The sequence below is a fragment of the Pteropus alecto genome, unplaced genomic scaffold (genome assembly GCF_000325575.1).
Source record: "Pteropus alecto unplaced genomic scaffold, ASM32557v1 scaffold57, whole genome shotgun sequence".
NCBI classification, from domain to species: domain Eukaryota; kingdom Metazoa; phylum Chordata; class Mammalia; order Chiroptera; family Pteropodidae; genus Pteropus; species Pteropus alecto.
This window is the reverse complement of record NW_006442508.1, coordinates 7,966,425-7,991,075: the sequence shown is the minus strand read 5'-3', so window position 1 is coordinate 7,991,075 and position 24,651 is coordinate 7,966,425. Positions and strand designations below refer to the sequence as shown.

Below are 24,651 nucleotides of genomic sequence, written 5' to 3'. Positions count from 1 at the left end.
TGGAAGTGGCAGTGCTGCTCTTAGGATACGCTCATCCGCAGCTTCATTAGGTATTGTCAAATTGCTTCCCAAAGTGGTTGCAGCAATTGGAGCTTTTTTGGTGTGAAGCTCCTAGGGCCCCAGTGTCAGAGTTTCTGACTGTACGTAGATATAGGTGGGCCTAGGGTGGGTTTTAGGCACGTGCTATTTGTTTTTTAATTGTCGCATCTTTTCCGATGAGCATCCAAGGTTGAGAAACCACTGGGTTAGACTGGCAACTCCATGAGGGCAGGAGCTATGTTGATCGTATTCACTGTTGATTTCCCAGCCTGATTTAGCACACCTTTGGAAGATGCTCAGTAAATAATTATTGGATAAATGAGTGAAGAGATGTAGCATGGTAGAATGCAAGAATTGCTTTGCAGTAAAGCAGTGCTTCTCAAATTTTATTGTCCACAAGAATTACCTGGAGATCTTATTATCATAAGTGCAGATGATGATTCAATAAATCTGGAGTGGGGCTGAGATTTTGCATTTCTAGCAACCTCTCTGGTGACCAGATACTTCTGGTCTTAGAGCAACACAGCACTAGGGGGAAAAAAGAGAACAGTATCTTCCGTACAATTCTATAGAGTGGAGGAGTTTGAGATTTGGAATGCCAGAGCCGGGTAAATCTCAGAGCCTGTGTCTTCATCTCTTTACAACACAAAAAGGCATATTATGATATACTTTCCTCACAGCCTTTTTGGAGAGAATCAAAGGAGATCCTGCCTACAAAACGTTTTGTGTGCTGCGCTGCCCTCACGCATGTTACTTTTCACAAATATTCTCTTTTCGTGAATTAATATTTTCCTACAGTTTACTCAAAGCATAGAGCTATTGGTATTGCAGGATCCAATGGAGTTCTGTTTTTATTTTGATCTGATGTCCACATTTAGTGGGCATTTGGGAGAAGTGGGATGGGGTAAAGAGGCTGGGCAAGAGCAGAGGCAAAAATTTACCAGATGGTGTGGTTCTGACTGCGGGTGCTGGGGCGGTGGGGGTCCCTTCTCACTATTTCTGTAGTGTGGGGAGAAACAGGGCTAGAGAGCCCACAGCTCTCTCCCAATCAGCTCTGCACTGGACCAGGTGACAAGATAGTAAGGAGACCCTCTAATTTATTCCCCAAAACAGACACTTCTTAAAGTGACAGGGGAATGCACAAAATAATTATTTGGTATAAATTGATCAACTATAGGTGTAATCAGAGCTATTCAGGGCAAAGTCATCCTGTGGTCAACCCAAAGTTAAGCCACCACAGGACACTGTTGTTTAAATGTAAAGTTTTATTCAGGTGCTTTGATAACTGGGGTCTTGCCTCATCCATTTGAGAGATGTAATGTGATGTGGAGAGAGGAGGGCAGATAAAAATAAAGTAAAAATTGTGACATTTATAACTCTGTATTGTATGTCAGGTGTGTGTGTGTGGGGGGGGCTATTATTCTTAAGCACGTCTTTCTCTAGAGGGTAAACCATGGAATGGATCCAGTTCCTTAGACTAGTGATTCTCAAATGTCAACTTGTGCTTCTTCCTGGTTTTGAACCATCTGAACTTTATTTAATAATTTTCTTTAAATTTGTTCACCTATTAGTTTGACCTCATTCTGTGCTAAGACATCTGTGAAATAATGGGTTTGATGAACTAGTTGTTTTTCTAATACATATCAAAAACATAGTTCCTCAAGTTAAAACCATTCATACTCAAGCCACTTAAGATTTTCTCACCTTCCTCTAGATTTATGATTTAGGGTTTGGGAGACATTGGCTCAGGTAAGATGTTCTTTATGGTGTTTCAAAAACTGTTTATTGGAGAAACACTGTTAAATTGGTTTGCAGATTATGGGCTGGTGGGCTGAGAGGCAGGTTAGCATCTGGTTGGAGCTTCCACACTGCTGTTGGTTGGGTGTGAGAGCTTACCATTTATTAACCCTCTGATGGTCTCTGCTTCTCACTCATAACGTGGATGACTAGAGAACTTACCTCTCTGTGGTGTTGTGGGGCTTAAGTGGAATAATTTATGTCTAGTGCATAGCCCAGAGCCTGGCCCTGTTATTACAGCTTTCATTTAGAGCAGGGGTCCCCAACCTCCAGGTCGTGGACCAGTACTGGTCTGTAGCCTATTAGGAACCAGGCTGCACAGCAGGAGGTGAGCGGCGGGCAAGCTTCATCTGTGTTTGTAGCTGCTCCTCAGCGCTAGCATCATCATCTCAGCTCCACTTCAGATCATCAGGAATTAGATTCTCATAGGAGCACTGGTCCTGGTGCCAAAAAGGTTGGAGACCACTGCCTTAGAGCTCCTCAAAGGGGTCCAAATGCTGTAGTGGAAAGAGCCCTGAACTAGGGATTCGAGATCCCTAGTTCAGGGCTCTTTCCACTACAGACCGAGTTCCAGCCTGAGGAGCTCTAAGGCAGTGGTCTCCAACCTTTTTGGCACCAGGACCAGTGCTCCTATGAGAATCTAATTCCTGATGATCTGAAGTGGAGCTGGCTGAGCAGGAGAGGAGTGGGCATGCTGTGATCTAGCTGTGGCTTCCCATCAGAGACAAGACCAAGGAGGGGAAGTGCATGGAGCAGACAGGAGGAGGAAGAAGCTGTGATTTCCCACTGAGATGTCTTGGAAGACACAGTGCTGATGGTGTGTGGCAAAGCTTTTGTAATCATCAGTTAGGATACAATGTTTTTCATTTCCTGATAATGAGAGCACATCGTGTAGTAAAAGATTATTAGTTATCCAATCAGCGTATAACATACCCTTTTGTTTTATTTGCTGTACACCGGTGTTCCTAACTGAGAAATACACAGAAAATAAGCTCAGTTTTTTAAATAAAAATTTTTAAAAGGTAATATGAGTTCACATGGTAGAAGTTTTCAGATTGTACAAAAGGATGTATGTTGAAAATATACCCATGACCCAATTCTTATCGCTGGCATCAGTCAATATTTGTAGTGTCTTCTCTTCCATCCAGAGGTCTCTTATACATATAGAAGCAGATATTTTTCTATTTCTCTCCTAGTTTTTAAAAACACGAATAATACTTACAGCATATACTGATCTGTCCTGATCTGCCCCTTGCTTTTTGTGTCTTGCACGTGGGTCTGTGCTAGTATGTGAAGAGCACCCTCCTTTTTCTTTCTTTCTTTTCTTTCTTTCTTTCCATCCATCCTTCCTCTCTTCCCTTCCCTCCCCTCCCCTCCCCTCCCCTCCAATGGCTGCAGAGTATTCAGTTGCTTGAATGTATTGAATTCATGTAACTGGGCCCCCACTAATGGGCACAATGGTAGTTTTCCAGTCTTGAGTTTTGACAATAAGGCTGTAGGTAACAACCTTGTCCATACATCATTTTGCACATTTGGGAGTATATCTGTTGGCTGACTTTCTAGAAATGGTATGCATTTGTAATTTTGATAGGTTTTGCCAAATTGCCCTCCACCAGCAGTATGTGTGACTCTTATTGCCCATAGCCTTGCCAAAACAGTGTGCTATCCCAAAACCTTTTGCTCTTTGCCAGTTGGGGGAAAATGGTGTCTTAGTATATTTTTAGTCTGCATTTCTCTTATTAGTAGTGAGGGTGAGCTGCTATTCATGTTTCAGAAAACAAGCTCGATTTCAACAGTTTTGCTGTTGGCAGTTATTTTCAAAGTCTGTAGGGAATGACCCATTTTATTTTTATTTTCAATCTGTAGTAGACTGATATTTTTTGTAAAAGTACAATAAAGCATTATGAGCAAAGTGGAATAGAAACCCTGAAGATATATAAACACAAAGCCCAATTTTTTTTTTTTACTTTACTAAACTTAACAGATACAAAATTACTCTTCATTGATTATACGTGTTTTCATTTCTGAACTTAGCTCATGGAGGAGTGTTAACACTGAGTTATATTGCTGTAAAGAACTTGCTCCATCTCTTTTTTTCCATTGTCACCCTCTTTGGAGATCGAAGCAGAGAGCACAGAATTTTATATTTTATATTTCACAATCAGTACATTACAGGATGTTTTCATTACATTAAAGTAAACGATCTCTGATTGTGCAGTAGGGAGCCAGAGGGCTTGGTTCCCAAGTGCAAAGATGCCAGGAAAACACATTCAGGCATTTCTCCCATGCTGTGAGGCGGAGACGCTGGTGTCCTGCTTTTTCACTAATGAAGACCTTGAGCTTGAACTAGAGAGAGGCAGGTGAGGAGAGCATTCTTGAAATCAACCTATTAGTCAGATTTGCAGAGTTGACCTCTTTGACCTGGGGCTTTGCCGGGATCGCATGCCACCCAAGCTGCTTTTCCGGGAAGTGATGGGTACTCCTGTGAAAAACAGAAACTGAGTGATGTAGTCATGGAGGCATCGCTGTCGCTTGGCAGAACACTAGATTAGGAATGAGGCTTTTGCTTCTAGCTCACCGACCAGGGTTCAGTGACCAAGTTCAGTGACCAGGGTGAATATTTCCTTCTGCTCCACCTTCAGCTGGGAGACAGACACAGGCCCAGTAGTCTTTTTTCTGCTTTTGAGTTGAAACTTTATCTTCGTCTTAGAACTTTATTATGCTGTCTCTAGACACGTGGAGAGTTGTTTTACAAGCCAGAGTCTAGCTGCCCTTTACTGTCCCTTCCTTTGATGACTTGGGATCACTGCGTATCTAGGGGTCATCTTTCTTCAGTAGCAGCCATTTTTGCTTCTGTGTTATGATCATTAAATGAAGTCATTTTGAGGTCTTTTTAGGGTTGTTTTTTCCTACCCAATGTCCTACAAGTCATGGGAATGACATGCTATCCTAGTGCAGAATGAAAATGCCCTTTAGCCGCTTTCTTGTAGACACCTGTCTCCCTGGGACACCCGGGGAGGACCGGGAGGTGGATGAGCACTGGAAGCAGGAATCGAGTTAAGATTGTGGGCTACAGTTGACCTCTGCTTCACGCCAGCACTTGATCTTGGCAAGGTACTCAACCTCCACTAACCTTCTTTCCCTCACTTGTGAGAGATGAGGATAGTAAGTCCCTGTTAGTAATTTATATGAAGGAAGCATTTTGCTCAGTGTTGGTCAGTGGGATGGGGCGACTTGTCTGCTAAGCAGAATGGGCATCCATAGCCACTCCGAGCATGGCGTGCCTCGCGGTTAGGTAACGTGTACCAGCCAGCGTCCGAAGAGGACTTGCTCAGAAACAGTCTCGGCTCTCTGCCCAGTCCCTACATCTCTAGCTAAGGAATTACTGAAAACATGAATGAAAAGATCATCTTCCTTAACTTGTGGTCAGGAGCTCAGGCTCTGGAATAGAATGACCTGGGTTTGAGTCCTGGCTCTGCCATTATGGACTGAATGAGCTTGGGCAGGTTCCCTCCATTGCTTCATGAGTAGAATGGAGATAATAAGTGTAATTGGCCTTGGGTTAGTGGACAAGATTAAATGAATATATAGACATGAAGTTCTCTTGAATGAGTGGCACCTACTACTCACCCTTCCTGTTTCCCAAGTTTATTCAATCAGCAAAATTATTAAGTGCCTTTTATATATGCGCTGTGAGGTCCTGGCAAACCAATCAGATGGAATCTCTGTCCTCATGGAGCTTCCGCCCTAGTGTAGGGGTTGGCAAGCTTTTTAGTAATTGTCTGGATGGTAAATATTTTAGGCTTTGTGGGCCATGATGTTTCTGTTGGAACTACTCCTGCTATTGTATTGTGAAAGTAGCTAAAATAACTAAGTGATCGTGGCTATGTTTCAGTAAATCTTTATTTGCAAAAAACGGTGGGCCATATTTTACCCATGGTCATTTGCCAACCTGTGGTTCAGTGGAAGACAGATGTTAAATAATCACAAATAATTATGTTATTCCAAATTGCGATAAGTGCTGTGAAACCTCCTACAGGATTCTGTGAAGGAAAAGTCATGGACAGTAACTTTAGGGACGTGACACTGAACCCAAAGGATGAGGAGGAGAGAGCCAGAGGAAGAGAAGGGGAAAGAGGGAGACTGCTCTGAGGGGCCAGAGAACTAGCTGCACTAGTTCTGAGCCACAAGACTCAGAACTGCAGTCTGTATTTCTGTCTTTTAGAAGCACAACCGATATTTTGCTTTTGATTAAAAAATAATGGCATTTTTTTCCTGATATATAATTCATGCCAATTCTCCCCTTCCCCAATAATCCTAAGACTGAGAGATAAGCTATATTACTATATTCCTACACTGTGTTCTGAATACTTCTGATAGGTTCTTTTTCTCTCTGTGCCATTGTTTTTATTATAGTTACTATCTATCCCAAAATTTAGAAGTTAGGGCAGTAAGATTGCACATTATTCCATTATTAGATGTAAAATGGTTTACTCCTTAAAACTCACTTCTACTTTTCGATGTTGTTTTCTCTTTCTGCTTTTTTAAACTTCATGTTTTTTTCTGTTTGGCTAGGCAAAGATTCACGGTTCTTCAAATGATTTTGGAAAAATCCATTTTCCCCTGACAACATCATGTGTTTCTCTCGACTTCCAAGCTCAGTTTTACATTTCCTTTAAACAGGTTGCAGTATTCAGTGTCGATTTTACAGAAAAGGATATGTGTGTGTTCCTTATTCTAGAATATTTTGAAGGGTGCCTCAGAGGGATGTGTTCACTTGAACAATTGTGACCCTCTTTGATTTCTTCAGTTCTTCAGTTCTGCAGTTCTGTGGTTTTGAGGGTACTCTGCTTCTGTGAGAGTCAGTATGGTATAGTGGTTGGGAGCACACACTCTGGAGGCAGATGGTATGAGTTCAAACCCAGTTCCACTAGTTATTAACTGTGTGAACTTGAGTAAAGTATTTGCCCCTTCTGTGTCCCAGTTTTCTTATCTTTAAATGGAGACAATAATGGCATTCACCTCATAGAGTTATTCTGAGGATGAACGTGAGTAAAATATACATCAAGTCTTAGAGCAGTGACTGAATACAGTAAGTGCCATTTATATGTTATCTATTATTATTACTAATTATTTCGGGGGAACCAGTGCCCATAATTCCTCCTTAACCATCCTTGAAGTCTGGCAAGTGGCTCCTGACTCATCCTGAGATCTTGGGCTCCATCAGTTAATTTTTGCTTCACTTTCTCTGTAAGACTATCAGAATGACCTTTTGTCACCAGAAGTCTGAGTATACCAGTCCTTTTGGAAACTAGTCCTTTTTGTACTTTTGTACTCCAAAAACATACTTAATAAGTAAAATAGCTTTGGAATAGAGACCTAAAAATGTGGTTTTAGCAACAATATTCACCTCTCTAGGCATATATTTTAATTCATAGTTCATAATTTGTGGCTTATTCTCTGTGTACTTTGAAATCTTTACTTTTTTTTATTTATTTTTTTTTACCTTTCTTGTGTCTACTTCATACAGACTTGAGAGGGAGGCTGCCTATCCTAGGACACGGAAGAATGGACCGCCTTGGGGTGAGCTTGGGGAAGTAGGTTTACTTCTCTGAGCCTTGGTTTTTTTCATCTCTGAAATGTCTAGCTGATCTCCAAAGACCCTTCCCTGTCTACGCGTTTTGGATTCGGGCTCCCCATTTTATGACAGTGTTTTCGTTGGTTTTTATAGACCTTGCAGTGCCATTGTTCTGATTATATCCTCTCTCTGAGCAAGAATTTATCTCCTTTTTTTGCCCCCAAGGGAAAAATTCTGACATGTTTTTCTCATAAATTGCTTTTAAAATTGCTCTAAAAAGAAATGCCTTTCTATACCCACCTCGTGTATTTATGATTCATCCTTCCCGAGTGGCTCTGGTGGATGTTTGTTGTGTGTTTTTGTAGCACCCCTCTGCAGTCACAGAATTGCTTTCAGAGTGCTTTGAAGAGCCAACATTACAGTCTCCTTGTTGGAACTCGTCCCAGCTCAAATTCTATTTTTGATAAAGTGCAGTGCATTGTTTTTCAAAGGTTACCAGATTTTTTACTGATGGAAATAAGAACTCTGTATTTCTTATACCTCCAGACCCTGTGATTTACTGCCATAAATAAGTTTTTTTTTCCCAGCATCTGGTCATATAACAATTATTTTCAGTACCTCCCATTTGCCTTTTGTGCCTCTGTGCTGGGTACTAGCGGTAGACGTGCAGGCTCTTGGATTTGTAATGCATTTTACAGTTTATGTAGTGCTAATAACATTCCCAGTTTTGCTTGATCCTCTCTGCCACCCTGAGCAGTAAGTAGGCTTAATATCAGCATCCGGACCTCTCAGCCAGAAAACTAAGGACAGAAGGGGAAATGACTGAAATCAAAGGCAAATTCACAGAGGAGCAAAAAAAAAAATGGCCATTATAGCTCTGAGGTGTGTGCTGTAGGCCTTAGATAACTGGTCTGCAGGATATTAGTTTGCTGACTTTTTCTTAAGTTTTTCATGACAAAAGTGCTATGTGCTCATAGTGAAAAATTGAAACAGTTGAGAAGAGAAAATGAAAAGTCCCTTGGTGACCCCCTCATCTCCCAGCCCCACTTGTAGACACTGGGACTAGTGCTCATGATTTCTCAAGTGTTGTTAAGGGATTTCCATGAAAATGTAGGTGTCGAGCGTGCCTGGTCTGCTGTGTGCCCTGAGCCCCGAGCAGATGGAATGAAGATGGAATGAAGGACCTTTCCAGTGTCATCCTGTACACACTGTTACTTGCTGACATGTTTTTACTTGTCATTGTTTCTTGGACAAATTTTCATAGCCGTAGCTATAGAGCAGTTTTACTCTTTTTATATAGATACATGGCATTCTATCTTGTGGATTATTATAACTATTTAACCAGTTCTAACTTTTTTCTGTTATAGACCTTGTTGTGAGGACCATCTGTGACATTGACTGCCAGTTGTTCCCTCAATATCCTTTTTCTGTTTCTAATTTTATCTGGTTGTGGCTATTCAGGTGAAGACCATGTTTGCCAAGCTCCTTTGCAGCTAGGTGTGGCCATGTGACTAGATTAGATTGTGGCCAACAAAATCGTGAGTGGAAGTGATAGGTACAGGCAGGGGCATAAGGGGAGGAGCAGTGTCTTCCTGCTTGTCTGCTTCTTCCTGGCCGAAGTCGTTTGGTGGTTGGGGCTGGCGTGGCCATCTTACTTCCATGGATAGAAGCTGACTCTTGAGAGTGACCGAGCAACAGGGTAAAAGGAGTCCAAGTCCCCAGTACTGCAGAGCCACCAAGTCAGACCTGCGCTGCTTCCTCGTGAACATTTACATAACAGAAATAAGCTTTTATCTTGTTTAAGCCATGCTTATATTATTTGGGTCTTTGTTACAGTCTCTATCTTTTTGTTTTTTTTTTTGACCGTGAGTTTATAGGTAGAATACATTGTTTAAATTAGCATTGCAGAGATGAAGAATATGCTCATTTAAAATTTTGATTGAATCTGCCTAATTGATCTTTAAGCAGTAGTAATTGTTGTCATCATCATCTCACAAAATATTCCCCATCATGCCCATGTCTTTTTATCATGTAGAGATGTACATTTAACATGTTGAACCCCCAAATCTGTTAAAGATGCACAAAAATTCATGTTACCAGTGGAAAGTACTAGCATGTGAAGCAGGAGTTTGGTTCCAAATGTCAATATCAGTGACATTCTTTATCCATTGGAAGCGGTTCCTAGAACATGTGTTTACAGAAGGGAAGGGGAGAATGGGGGAGTGGTAGAGGGTACCACCTAGGCCTTACTGAACCAACAAATAAGGAGAGCTCACACATCTGTGTCCAAATTATCATACATGTGGAGGCTACCCAGGCAGCCCTAACCATTCCCATCCATTCATCCAGCCTTCAGGTATCATGGGCCTACTATGTGCTAGTCACTGAGAGTACAGGTCAGACATGTCACATCCAGTCTTTACTTCCTTGAGGTATGTAGTTTTGGGGATAGGATGGATGTTAATAATTACATAAGTAACAATTAGAATAAATACCATAAGGGAGACATACAAGATACTACAAGTGGGGAGTGGAGGTTTTATGTAAGGGGGCAGTGTGTTAGTTTCCTATGGCCGCTGTAAAAAATTACCACAAACTCTAGTTTAAAATGACACAAATTTATTTTCTTAGTGCTCTAGAGATCACAAGTCTTAAAATAAAGGTATCAGCAGGATTGCACCCCTTCCGGTGGGTCTGGAAGGGAATGTGTTTCCTTGACCTTTCCAGTTCCCAGAGGCTGCCTGCGTTCTTTGGCTCATGGCCTCTTCTTCCGTCTTCAAGGCTAACATTATAGCATCTTTATATTTCTCTCTCCAGACTGTACTTCCTTCATGGTATCTCTTGCCTCTCTCTCTCATGAGGACCCTTGTGATTACACTGCTTGCTGCCTCCTCCCCCCCGATAATTCAGGATAATCTCATCTCAGGATCCTTAAATTAAACATATCTGCAAAGTCCCTTTTTTCATGCAAGGTAACATATTCTTAGATTCCAGGGACATCTTTGAAGGGTCATTATTCTGTCACAGGGACTATTCGAATCTAGGAGTGGTCAGTGAAGAATTCCCTGAGAAGGATGATAGTTACCAGGCAGGTGAGGAAGCAAGGAAGAGCCTTCAGGTAATGGGTGGAAGGGAACTTGAGTTGTTTGAAGAACAGGCCATTGCGACAGGCCAAGTGTATGAGCCAATGCGTGGCAAGAGAAGACTTTTTAGCCGGCAGCGGAAGTCACTGGAGGATTTTACAGTAGATTTGTATTTAAAAAGAGTACTTTTACTACTGTGTTGACATTGAAGTTAGAGGTAGGTAAGGTGGATGTTTAGGCCACTTAGGAGGCTGTCGTAATTCAGATGAGAGATGCTGGTGGCCTGCCCTTGCTGGTGGTGGGAGATTAAAGAGAAGTAAGTAGACTTGAGATTTAAGCAGAGTGAATCAGTAGGACACTTTGATGGATGGGTGCAGAGTGCAGAGGGGCATGACAGGCATGACCGAGAGGTTTCTAGCCGGGAACCTCTGGGTGGCATTGCCATTTACTAAGTGAGGAAACACCAGAAAAGGATTGGACTTGGGGGGAAGGAGAAGTGCGAGCTCTGGTTTGGGGTAGGTTGATTTTGGTGGCCTGTGAGACAAACAAGTAGGAGTGTCAATATTCATCTAGTCTGAATGAGCCGAGGAAGTGAGGTTTCTGCGATGAAGATAAAGAGTTGGAAATGGTTGGCATGTGGCCATTGATTGAAGCCGTGTGAATGGTTATTGCCTGGACCCTACAGAGAGGCATGTAGATGGGGAGAGAGTCTTAGTGCTCAAAGAAAACTAGCACCTAAAAGTGCCCCCTGGAGTCGGCAATGTTTGGAGCCCATCAGGGATGGGGCAGAATCCAGAAGGGTCTGTTTTGAGAAGCATTCTGGAGGTGAAGTAGAGACAAGTCTTCAAGTATAATATGGAAAACTTCAAACGTATTGGTTTCCTACTGCTGCTGTAACCAATTACCCTTGACTCAGTGGCTTAAATCATACAAATTTATAATCTTATTCTCTTCTGGAGGTCAGAAATCTGAAATGGGTATCCCTGAGCTAAAATGAGGAGATGCAAGGCTGTCTTCTTCCTGGAGAGCGTTTTCTTGCCTTTGAAGCTTCTAGAGGCTGCCTGTGTTCCTTGGCTCCTGGCCCCTTCCTCCATCATCAAAGCTAGCAAAGTTGAGTCCTTCACATGTTGCATCACTCTGATCTTTGTTCTGCTTCTGTCTCCACTTTTAAGGATGCTTGTGATTACATTGATAATCTGAGACAATCTTCCTATTTTAAGGTCAACTGATTAGCAAATGAAGTCCATCTACAACCTCAATTTCCCTTTGCCAGGTAAAGTAATGTGTTCACAAGTTCTGGGGATTAGGATGTGGACATCCTCGGGGGACCATTACTCTGCCTGTATGCCTGGTGGAAAAGTATCAACAGAGTAGTGTGTTGAGTCCCACGTAACCTACAATTCAGCTTCAACAACACAATTTTATCCCTACCCCCCACTTCTCCCCACTTCACTACTGGATTATTTGAAATAAATCTTAGAAATCATCTGATTCATTTGTAAATGATTCATAGTAGCCAGTCATTTAAAGACGTTTAGCTATGAGGGGAGGTGAGAAAGAGGGTAGTAACTGGGAGAGATGTGTAGGAGAGTATGCATGTATTTTTAATAGGGGAGACACTTAAGCATGTTAAATTCTGATGAGAAAGATTTAATAGTGGAAGAGAGATTGGACTTGGACAAGAGAGAAATCTCCATCGTTAACAGGGGAGATACATAAGTTTGAAGGTTCGGGAGTGAGAAATTGAGGAATTTCTTTCTGCTGATTTAATTTTTTTTTTTTTCTGTTGAGTGGCAAGCCAGTGAGAAGGGCAAAGGGATTGCTGAAGTTTTGAGGAGCCCGGGGAAAGTTGGAAATAGTCATTGTGGAGTGGAGAATGAGTGCACCAGAGAACCGTTGTTAGAAGTGGAACATGTTGGGGGCCACTTGAACTTGGTGAATTCCAGTGAATCCATTGAACTTAGTTCTGTGACTTTCCCCCCAGCATTGAACATCTGTCTGGGTGTATGTTCAGAGAAGGTGGATAATTTAGTTCTTACTGGGTCGGTTCTTTGGCCAAGTGATGTGACCAAAGGACAGGGTAATGGGTGCTTATAAGAGCAATTGAGGTCAAAATCCATGGACTCTAAGCTGAGTAAGAAAGTAGAGGAATAAGAAGTTCTAGTGAGATGTAAATATAGCTGTGATGAGATGCTCTAGGGAGTCAGTGGCAGGGCTGAGTCTGGGTAGATCACCAGATCTCGGTGTCACCAGAGTGGATAGCTGAAGTGGAGTGGAACGAAGACAGTTGAGACATCAGGTTGCCGAGAGCAGGGCGTGGGAAGACTCCACACGAGTATCGAAACCACCCAGGATTCTGGCAGGAGATGAGATGTAAAGGTGTCTTCTGTGAGTGGTAGTCAGCCAAGAAGGGGAGAAAGAAAGGGCTTTGTGCAGTGCTGGGAGGCAGAGGCCACGGAAGGGCAGCTGTTTTGACAGAGAGTTTCTCTTAAATACTGCCCTCTGGGTTACTGTCCTTGGTATGAGTCATCACCCTCCCGCTCCCTCTCCAGAGAGAAAATAGTAAGACAGGTAGAAAAAAATCAGACTCAACCCAAGAATTCCTAAATAGCAAAAATCATGTATTAACTTGAATATATGGCTACCTCATAAAGATTTAATGAGATGTGTCCATGTGCGATACTTTTATATCTGACATTATGTCTAGGCTTTAAGCCATTTATTTGAATGTTTCAAAAATGACTATGGGTGTATTTAATATGCATTATTTACATTGATTTATGTTTGAGATATAGTTTTATTGAAAATTTTAGTGATTTTTGTCTGTATCATAAAATCCTGCTGTAATATAAGTATTATTTTAAATTCAGCCTTGTATATGGGGTCACATTATTGTGAAGACAGTGAAACACACACACACACACACACACACGTGCAAAAAGGTAGTGAAACTTCTGTACACACAGATGACCACTGAAATCAAAGTCTCAGAGGAGGGTAAAGGAATTTAGATTGGTAGAACAGTATGTGGACCTAGAAAACAAGTGAAAACAGACAATATTATGATAAGGACATAGAATATGCTATTTCTGCTGTGGTTATCTTTGTTTAAAATTGGGTTATTTTGCATTTAATATTGTTTATTGACATGACCATTTTGACTAGTTCTCAGCCCAGTTTTTGGCCATTTCTTCCTGTGATAGGAGATGCTAACTATGAGTTCAAAATCAAAATAAGTAGCAGCAGCAGATTGAGTTTTTATAAAACATAAGTCTATTTTTTTTAAATACCCGTCTCCCACATCTTTGCGCTTCTGTGAGCTGTGGGTCCTCTGTGATAGCCTGAGAATATACATGGGGAGCCCGATTCTGCCCACCCCCAAACCACTCACCTTCCTAATCCCTGCAGACTTATCCAGGCCCTCGAGAGGAATGACAGTGTGCTGTTGCCGGTGATCACTGGGCCCTTAGTGGAGCTCAGTACATAGTTTTGTGTGATGTGATTGCTCTGCATAGCCTTTGGTTAAGATCATGGGTACCCCAGTCTGCCTCCTGGGTTCAAGTCCTAGCTCTTGCTGCTTACTGACTGGTCCGTGGACAGATTCTTAACCCTTTTGAGATTATGTTTGTGTGTGTTAAATCACTGTTTTGTTCACTCTTCTATTGTCAGAGTCTAACTAAAATAGTGTCTGTCACATAGTGGGTGTGTGACAAATCTTTATCAAAATGAAGAAATTAGCTTTGAAAGTGATGCTGTGATTCTATACACCACCAAATATTATAAAAGCTGCTACTGCTATCTGAGCTTACAGTGTTTTATTCAGAAGCTCTTAATTATAGGTTGCTCATTTGCCTATCTCACACCTCCTTTCCCAGTAGAAGATAATTGAAACCAGGTAGAACATGTTTGAGGGGATGGGGATGATTAAGTTGGTGAGAAGATTTACGTCTGGTTTACTTGTGACATCTTTTCTTTCAGCATGAGTATTAGCAAACAATGGGGGACCAGAGGACATGCTTACCTCAAGTGGTTTCCCTCAAGTATCATTTTTCTTTTCTATTTTACATGCAAAAGAGCTTTTATTATTTTTCTCTTTCAGGGCACCAATGCCTCTGCTCTGGAAAAAGACATTGGTCCAGAGCAGTTTCCAATCAATGAGCACTACTTTGGATTGGTCAACGTAAGTATTTAAAAATCTATTTTTTTAATCAGATGTGTTTTGAAGTAACTCCTCTGCCATTTTCATCATTACCAATTTTTAGATAATTGTTCATGCTCTTTAGTTGCTAGAAGTGGCAAATGTTGGCAAGGGAGAAATTTAGTCCAGGTTTTGAAAGTATGAGTTGTCTCAGAAAAAGTTTAATTACTGCATTATCAGATCCGATTCTTATTTCCCCCGTCTTTGGTGGTGTTGGGGGGGCGGATTTCCTTTGCACATGTAACTTTCAGGGATTTTATTTGCTTTTGTAACCAAATCTGCTTGTATATGTTCTCCCCTTATCTTCTAAATGAACTTCTTGCAGTCTTTGTTTCAATATGCATGGGTACAGCCAGAGTTTTAAAAGTGTTACCAGCTTGTCACCAGTAACTGTTTAACAATATAAGTTGATGGTGGTACCAGAAGCAGGGGCAGGGTATGGGGGGGAAACTGGGACCAGTTTGTCTCAAAATTCCTTGGCCTCATTTTACCTGTGCTCAGCACAGTCTCCCTTGTATATTGCCAGACTTACCAGGCTCTGCTTCCTTGATAAGTCGATTTTTAGTAAGGCAGTTTCACTCACCACCCTCATGAGCTTTCTTCCTCACCCGACCCTTTCTCTCCAGGGTGGAGGTTTTAAGTGAAATCAAGTGTTAACTCATAAGTACCTCATTTTCTGGAACAACTGCCCTGAGCAAAGTCTGTTGGTGCCTAGGTGCGATAGGTAGTCATTTCCACTGGGCAAGCTGGAAATATTCTCTGCGAGTGAATGCCACCTGTGATATAATGGAAAGAATATTTGCTTCGAAGTAATGCAGACCTAAATCTGAGTTCTGCCTATGCTTTTTACTAGCTGTGTGATCTTGGGCAAGCCATCTGATCTCTCTGAGCCTCCTTTTCCCCATCTGTAAAATGGAGATCATAATGGTTTCTACCTTGGGGGTTATAATGAAAGATCAATCAGAGCTCCTTTTGAAGACTTTGACATGGGGTTAAGGTAATATTGTAGACACTCAGTGAATCTTAGTTCCTTTTCTTTCCCAGGAGTCGTCCACTGGATCAGGACCAAGTGCACTGCAGGGTATCTGGGTAAAGGCAGGGCACTGAGTAAAAGAAAAAAGAATGGACAAAGGAAGCCTAAAGTACTGGAATATGGGGCATTGTGTTAACAAAATACTGACTTCCAGTTTTATTAGATTTTTTTAGCCATTGTGCACAGACCTCTGCTTAAGTGCTATGAAGATCGTTCTTCAAGTTGCGAGAATTGTGCCCTGGCTATGGAAAACATAAATGCAGACTATGGGGGGTGGAAAGAATTAAGGCCACTTCCTGGTTTGTGGAAGCATTGTGAAATCTAAATTATTAATGGATTTATTTATGTTTGCTTTGAATGTTAATTCATGAAAGTTCCAGCTTCTCTCTAAAAAGAGGTTTGCCTCCTATTACATAAGCATGTTCAAGTAGATCAAAATATGTAAAAATTGGAGATGTTTTATCTTAGCATTTGCTGAAATGGCTTGTTAAGTATGGCGCAGCATCTGTCTGGGTAAACGACACCCAAGCCAACAACCAATCCTGAGAAGATGTTCATGTACTACTTTAAATCTCCATAGCATTTTGTGATCTATGATGTTAATTTTGTTATTTACTTAGATTTTTTTTTCCCTTTTCATTTTACTGTGTCGGAAAAAATTTGAAAACGATAGTTTCAGCTGTGTTCTTCTACAGAGTTGGTTTTACCGTCAGTAAAAACCAGCAAGATGATGACTTTTTCCCTTTTTAATCATCTGGGTATCTGTGGGTTTTGAGAGGTGTCGAATCTTGCTGTGCGGGCCCTGATCTGATTGTGGGAGACCAGGAACTGGGTGGTGGTCTATTGCCGTCTTGGCAGAAACAAAATCGAGGGTAACTTAGGAGTTACGAGTGAGGAAGCTGATGGGGCGACTGGAAGAAGCGCCTTTTTGCCTCCCTTGCTCTGGAGTGAGCAGGGAAATGTGTTCTGAAGCCGGAGGGTAGAGAAAAACTAAAACAAGTCCCCATGCAGTTAAGGCTGTTTCGGCTGAGTGAGTGGTTCCTGGTTCCTGGATCTCTTTTTGATTTGAATTTTAATTTTTCCTTCATAGGAGTTTTGATGTGTTACAATGTGGTATATTTTATTTGGCCAGCTGCTTTTCTGGGTCTCCATATTATGTCATTTTTTCCCTTCTCTTTCTTTTTTAAGCGTCAGAAGTTCTCGTTAGATTTTTTTTTTTTGTTTAATCCAGGCAGAGTGCTTATTTTTATTTTAGAGACACTAATGGGTTAGAGAGGCACCAGGCTTATGTAAACTTGTGTTCATTTCCCTGTTGATCAGCTAGTTGCTAACGTTTAGAGCGGTTTACTAGTTTTCCGACATGGCGAACAGGACTGTGGCACAGGGAAGTCCAGGCCAGTTCATGGAGGGTGGCCTTCTCCCTTTCCCCACCCGTTGCAGAGGTGGCATGTCCCAGAGCATGATTCGAACCATCCCTGTTGTCCTTTGGCAGTTTGGGAACACATGCTACTGTAACTCCGTGCTTCAGGCCTTGTATTTCTGCCGACCGTTCCGTGAGAATGTGCTGGCATACAAGGCCCAGCAAAAAAAGAAGGAAAACTTGTTGACCTGCCTGGCAGACCTTTTCCACAGCATTGCCACGCAGAAGAAGAAGGTCGGCGTGATCCCACCAAAGAAGTTCATTTCAAGGCTGAGGAAAGAGAATGGTGAGTAGTGTGGAGATGAATGTACTTAAAGACCTGAAATAAGGAAAGCCAAACAGTACTGTGTACCTCAAAATGAATCCCTTTTTTTAAAGGGGAAAATAGTGTGGTCAACTGCTCAAATGTAATTTTTTTAAGAAATTTCTCCTTTCCCACCCAGTATACATAAAACTGGATAAAAAATGTGCTTAAAAAATTCAGATTTGTCATCTCATTTTGGAATGGTCTTTTCATTTGCTCCACATTTGGAAAGGAGTTTTTTTCTGGGTAGGATCATTATAAGAGGAAAAATTGCCCAAGGCAGCCTTCTGAGCCAGGACACTGATTGGAATAAATAGGTTAATGCAATAATTAAATAAAATAGCACTGTCTTATAATCTTGTCATAAGTGATTAAAGTAAATGCATATTGTCCAATCAGAGCCTCTACTGTTTTAAAAATAATATCTCTGGTTTTACTTACCTAAGATAATTGAAGGATATTAAATTGATACCTTTATATAATAAAAATGTCTTGCTGTCAGCTGATTTTTTTTCCCTGCTTTTTCTAACTTCTCTTTGGAGTGGCGGGGGGTGGAGGGAGTGGTGGTAGAGACTAGGTTATTCCAGAAGTTTTACAATGGTAATTTTTATAACTTTAGAAATATTTGATATGGCAACTTGTGTTTATCCTCAATTTCAGCCTTACTCTAACAGAGTTGCGCAGTTAATTAGATGTTTGTTTTATAAAGCTTCATTTAATTTGATTGCTGTCTTTTAAAGTTGTTGTAGTTTATGTATACCAGAATAAAAATAATCTGAGAAGGAAGCAGAGCACTCCCAAGTCTCATTGTGAACGTGATTAATAATGAAGTTTCACAGCTGCATTTATCTCTAAATGGTTTGTCCTTATGACAGAGAACAGCAATAAGCTTCTGGGAACATTCGTATTTGGTTTCAGAGCACTATCAGATAGATACATTCTCACATCTATCCCTTGTCTCCCTTACTTACCTGTTTCATTTAAGCTGCTTCCAGGCTGGGCCAGCGTTTAATATGATCTTTGGGAAGAGACCCCAGTTGCTTTGGATAAATTACAAAATGAATAATTGATCATTGGTGGTCACATCATATTAAATATTGATATTTTATCAGAGAACTTATCAAGTAATTTCTGCCCTTTTTTTGTAGAACAAAAAAAGTTTGCTAGCTTTTTATTAATGACTAGGGAAGTTCTTGTTGGGCAGTAAAAAAAAATCGAAACAAACAAAGATTCTTTTCACACTTATCCACTGAAGTTGCAGAATAGAGTTGAATATATTCCATACCTGTCCATTCTTTGACTATGAAAATTGAAGTGTGGCATATGTAAAACAGCATTTTTGTTTGTGTTTCGAGAACCAGAGATTGAAATAATGACCTTCTCCTTTCCAGATCTCTTTGATAACTACATGCAGCAGGATGCTCACGAATTTTTAAATTATTTGCTAAACACTATTGCGGACATCCTGCAGGAAGAGAAGAAACAGGAGAAACAAAATGGGAAATTAAAAAATGGCAACATGAACGAACCTGCAGAAAATAATAAACCAGAACTCACCTGGGTCCATGAGATTTTTCAGGGAACGCTCACCAATGAAACTCGATGCTTGAACTGTGAAACTGTAAGCATTAGTAGGGCTCTCAGTGTAATTTGCTTGTGCATATTTGTACAGGCCATGTTGTGTGTGAGCACAGTGTGCTATTATAGCACCCAGCAGTTGTCTTCATTATGTGCAGATAATTCTCTTTATGTATATATGAACCTCAGGTGAAACTTTTGGAAGCTATCTCCATCCAGGATGTCTCAGCTGGCTAAAATAGGGTGACGAGGACACATCTCAAAAACTGAATTGCTTTGCATCCTGGGCAAATTTTAGGGCCCACAAATTGAACTATTGAACTGGATCCCTACCAGTTATCTTGAAAAGATTTTGGTCATGAAGAGGTCATGTGCGACTTAGAACAGACCATTTACCTAATTTAAAGAAATCATTTGTGTGATATGGTGAACTTGATGTTAGAAGACAGCCTTGATTCCTGATCCCGTAGCAGCAATTTGGGCGTTTGGGCGAGTCCCTTACATCACTGTGGTGGGCCGGGTGAGCTTATGTGGTTGGATGAGTCTGGCACATGGTAGGCACTTAGTGTTAGTTAATTTGAAGACATGATCTCCAGAGCATGATTCAGGATGTTATGTTTGCTTACTATATTTGATTTAACTCTCTGCACGGCCGCATAATGTGGTAGTTAAAAGCCCAGCTCTGGAGCCAGGCTGCTGAGTTTGTATGCTGGCTTAGCCACTCCTCTATGGACCCTGTGCAGATGATTCAGCCTCCCTGCCCCATTCTCATCATCTATAAATTCGAGATGATGAGAGTGCCTATCTCAGAGGGTAGCTGGGGGGATTAAATGAGTTAACACTTGTAAAACACTTAGAACCAAGCATGGCACATACAAAGTGTGCAATAAATGTCAGCTATTATTACATATAACTACTAAAAACATAGAAAGTCTGTAGGTTCATTAGGATTCTCAGAGTTTCTTGCCAATATGAGAAAAATTCTGTAGGATTGTGCATTTTTCTGAGGGAAAAAAACTGTCTTTCATCAGATCTTGTTAAGGGGCTGTGACCTAGAAATGGTTAAGAAATGTGGACTTAAGTGGGAGGCTCTTTGTTTTTTGACAGTCTTTCTTCTGTCCTTTTAAACAATTTGGAATCGACATTCTGATTTGTTCATTGTAGAAACAATTACAAAATATGGCTAAGCAAGAAGAGACTAGAAATTACCAGTAATCTCCTCACCCAGAGATGATAAATTTGTAACATTTTCTAAAAATGATGATCACATTAGCTCAGATAACCACTTGGACATTTTGAAATGTATCCTGCCAAAACATTTTATACACATACTTATTTACCTAGAGATCTTTCCTTCCTCCCTTCCTCCTTCTGTCCCTTTGTATTTTTTATTTCAGTACAATTCAAATGAATGCAAAGTAGAGAGAATAGTATAATAAATCCCATGTGTGTTACTTGGGATCAGTTACTGTTAACACATTGACCCATCTTGTTCATCTCTTGTTCTACGCCCTCTCCCTTGCTCACCGAACTTGTCTGTTTTTAAGCAAATCTCAGATAACATATCACTTCTTTTGTAATTTCTTCATTACTTTGTTGTATATCTCTAAAAGATAAGAAATCTTTTAAAAAACATAAGTACAGTACCATTATCACATCTAGAAATAATTCCTTTAAATCATTATTCACTCAGTGTTCAAGTTTATCTGATTATTTTATATATATTTTAGCAGTTGCTTAATTAAATAAGGGTTCAAACGTAGTCCACACATTGTACTTGGTCAGTCTGTGTCTTAATCCATAGGTTACCCTCTCCCAGCTTTTTTTCTTGCAGTTTATTTGCCCTGTATAATTTCCCACATTCTGGAAACATCTGTGGTGGTGTTTAATATGTGTAGTAAATGCTAGTATTTTTTTTTTTTAACCATCCTACTCTATGTTTTTATTTATCCCACCTATTTTATATTTCTTTTTCTCTCTTGCCTTCTTTTGGATCAATGAAATGTTTCTTTTTTGTTTTTTGCATCTATTATATTATTAGTTTTAAATTCTTTTAGAGTTTACTCCAGAGATGACAATGTGTATCTTTGACTTAGTTCATTTTTTACCACTTTCCCAACAATGTTAAAAGCTTTAGACTACTTTATCTCTTCTTTTGTGTTATTGTTTTGTGATAAACTCATGAGTTTTAACATTTCATGTGTTTTAGTCCATTGTAGTTTTTTTAATAATTTATTTTTTGAATAACTTTATGTACTTTTTAAACATTAAAATTAGAGCTCTTTTGTAAATATTATAATTGCTAGTCTTTTTTTCTTTCTGTCTTTTAATAAGGGAGTATTCCTGGCACTGTCTTCACCTTACCTTTCATATCATGCTAGTCTTTTTTTCTTTCTGTCTTTTAATAAGGGAGTATTCCTGGCACTGTCTTCACCTTACCTTTCATATCTATTCTGTCATCAGGTCCCATCTGTTATATCTCTCTTTAATCCTCTCCTTCCCTCGTTCCCTCCACTGTTCCACCACAGATGAGGCCACCATTGGCTCTTGACTGGCAGTCTCAACTAAACTACTGTAGTAATGTCCTACTGGATTTTATGCTTTTTTTTCTTGCCCCCCTTCATGTTATTTTCTTGCCAAAAGTATAGCAGTGGCCTCCAATTTCTTTTCTTTGGAAGAGTTTGTATAAGTTTTGATTTATCTGTTCTTTGAATGTTCGGTGGAACTCACCACCTGTCTTTGCTTCCCTCAAACATATAGTTTTTGATTTTTATATGAATGGAATCATACAATATGTACTCTTTTGTGTCCCCCCACCTCAATATTTCTTGTAAAACTAATTTGTGTGGTTGCATGACGCTTTAGTTCATTCATTTTCATTACCATATAGTATTCCATTGCATGAATATATCACAATTCACTAGTCCATTTTACTGTTGCTGGATGTTTGGTTGTTACCAGTTTGGGGCAACTATGGACAATGTTGCTGTGAACATTCTAATACCTATAATCTAATGTACACAAATCCAGTTTCTCTACGATATGTACACAAGTGGATTTATTAGGTCATATGGTGTGCTAATCATTAAACTTATCAGAAAATATCAAATTCCCAAAGTGGTAGCACCAATTTACATACCCAGTATGTGAACATTCTCATTTCTCCACATCCTTTCTCTGCCCCCTACTCTCAGATGTCTTCATTTTGGGTAATATAGTGACTGTGTAGGTGAATATTCTTTTTTTCAACAAATATGTTCCCTTCCCCATCTGCTGTGTAGAGGTCCAGGCACTGAGGATGCGGTGAGAACCGTGCCTTTTTGGAACTGTCAGCATGAGGACAAACATTAATAAGAAAATGAATAATTAGTTGTGTAATTATGATTGCAAAATGCTGACAAGTACAGAGTTCTCCAAGCTATGGTACAGGAACCAGAACAATGGGGCATCGCGTTTATACATTTGTAGCTAAGAGCTGGTTTACTCCTTTTGGTTATCTTTGAAGTAAACATGTTACTAAATCCATCTTGCAGTACTGTGTGGATTTTCAAGAAGGCTCAGATGAGAGGCTAAGTCATTTTTGTAGTCTCTTTTTTGTCTGTGAACAGGTCAGTAGATCTCAACAAATGCAAATAATATATCTCAAATATTTGTATTGAAAAAACCATTACCTAGCCTGTTATTTCATGTAGGGTTGCCATAGATGAGAAGCCTAAGCCCAAAAATTTCTCCAAAAATTTTGGATGGTACTGTAGAATGTGTGATAATGGTATTCCAACCATTTATTCTTGGTTTGTGGAAGTGAATGTGAGTGTGTGGGTATGTCTTTCTGGAAGATGGGACAATCTGAAAAAGCTACATTTATTCTCCCTGAAATGAATACTATATGATTTGAGGCAAGACCGTTTCCCCTCTCCCCCTGGAGTTACTTAGTTAATCAGTTCCATTTTCTTAGATCCTTTAACTGAAGAGGATCCTCGGAGTCATCTAATCCTTTCTTTACCCGTGCCCAAGTCCCTTCTATGATGTCGTAGCCAGTTGGTCACGAGCATCTGCTGGACCTTGTCCAGAGACAGGCAACTCAATCTCCTGAGGAGATGCATTCCATTTTTAGAAAGCTCTAATTGTTAGAAAGCCCTCTACTTTCTAAGAAAATACCTAACCTGCAGGCTTTGTTGTTGTCGTTACTCTAAAACATTGAGGACTTGTGTAAATGAATACTTAGCGTTAGTTTTCTTACTCAGAATGAGGCGCTCCGACCCCCTTTGGCAGTGCCCTCTGCAGGCAGCCTTTAGATGGTGCTTCAGCCAGACTTGCCAAGACCCACATTTGTGGAATTAAGTTGCACCAGACCCTGAGCAGCACCTTAGCCTCTGGGGGAGCCTTGCCATTATAGCTGCCCAGCTGCTAGTTCCTCCATTGTGGAACTCTTTGTGCCAGCCTTTGTGCTTTCAAAAACAATAATTTTTATTTCTGGGTCTCCCCCTTTGTAAATGTTGCTTATGATTGCAGTGCAAATGTCAACGGCGGGAGGGAAGGGAGGGGGGAATAATTTATGGAGATAGTTTCATTCTGCAGTAGACTTGGAGAGACTATTTTAAGGAGTAATTCAGTGCTAACTTTCTCAGATAGCCTTCAGAATTGAGGCGTGGGGATTTTACAGTGTAGCTTCAGTGCTCTCTTGGTTTTTTGCTTGTTTCATAAGATTTGCAGAGCCAATTGGAGCTTAATTCTGTTGTTGTTCATTTTCTCTCTTTCCAATTAAACTGAATTTTTGCTCTGCAAATTAGTGGTTTTCAGTGCTTCAGTAGCTTTAAGACACATTTCTCTCTGTTACTGGAGCCCAAGTTTGTCTAGAGAACTGCTTTATTGCGTATCAATGGTACAGCTTCTTCTTGCTTTGTTTGCAGAGGTTAAAGTTGATTTAGTAGAGCTTCTGAGCTCTTCTCAGAAGAGGAGTGGGGATGGGGAGTGTGGCTAGGTGTGACTGCTCACTGAGCTGAGATTCTCAAGCCCTGGGATTGAGGCAGCTGTAGTGGCCACTTGTCCTAACCCCACCATTTTGGCATAGCTCTAAACCAGCACATTTTCAGTTCCTGGCTAGCTGAATAGCATGGAGCTGCTGCCTGGTTACCTTTTCTCCTCAGCCCAGGAAAGGAGTCTCTGGATTTAGAAGCACATTTGAATATGATTTTAATGACTCAGGAACTTAGCAAAGCTTATGATTTATATGTTTGCCTTATAAATTAATTTGTTCTGTTAATTGATTTGTAATTATTACTTTAAGAAGAAGAGCAAGTAGGGTCTCTTCTACCCTTCTTTAAACTAGAGTTTTCAGGAAGCCCCATGCCCAGAATTGGGGGAGAAGAAAAGAGACCAAGATGTAGCCTATATTTGCTGAGAGTATTGGAGTCTTCCTGTTATATATGTTTCCTTGGAGACAAGCTGTATTTTCACTTAGACCAGAATGAGATTCTTGTGTGTGGGAAGAAAATGGTTTTATTTTTTGGCAGCATTCTGGAGAGAAAGGAAAAATTTTTTTGCTCCATCACTCATTGCTTTTAACTAAGTCATTGTGGGGTAGGGAGAGAGAAAAAGTCCAAATGGAAGGATTTAATGCC

At 40.4% G+C, this 24,651-nt stretch overlaps 1 protein-coding gene across 1 annotated transcript in view; it reads left to right on the top strand.

The window, feature by feature from the left end:
* USP46 (ubiquitin specific peptidase 46) overlaps positions 1–24,651 on the top strand; it is a 53,363-nt gene that overhangs the window by 5,359 nt on the left and 23,353 nt on the right. Inside the window, exons 2-4 of the mRNA XM_006922493.3 lie at positions 14,597–14,677; positions 17,221–17,434; positions 18,844–19,073. Of these exons, the coding sequence (XP_006922555.2) occupies positions 14,597–14,677; positions 17,221–17,434; positions 18,844–19,073 (525 nt within the window). The remainder of the gene's footprint in view (positions 1–14,596; positions 14,678–17,220; positions 17,435–18,843; positions 19,074–24,651) is intronic.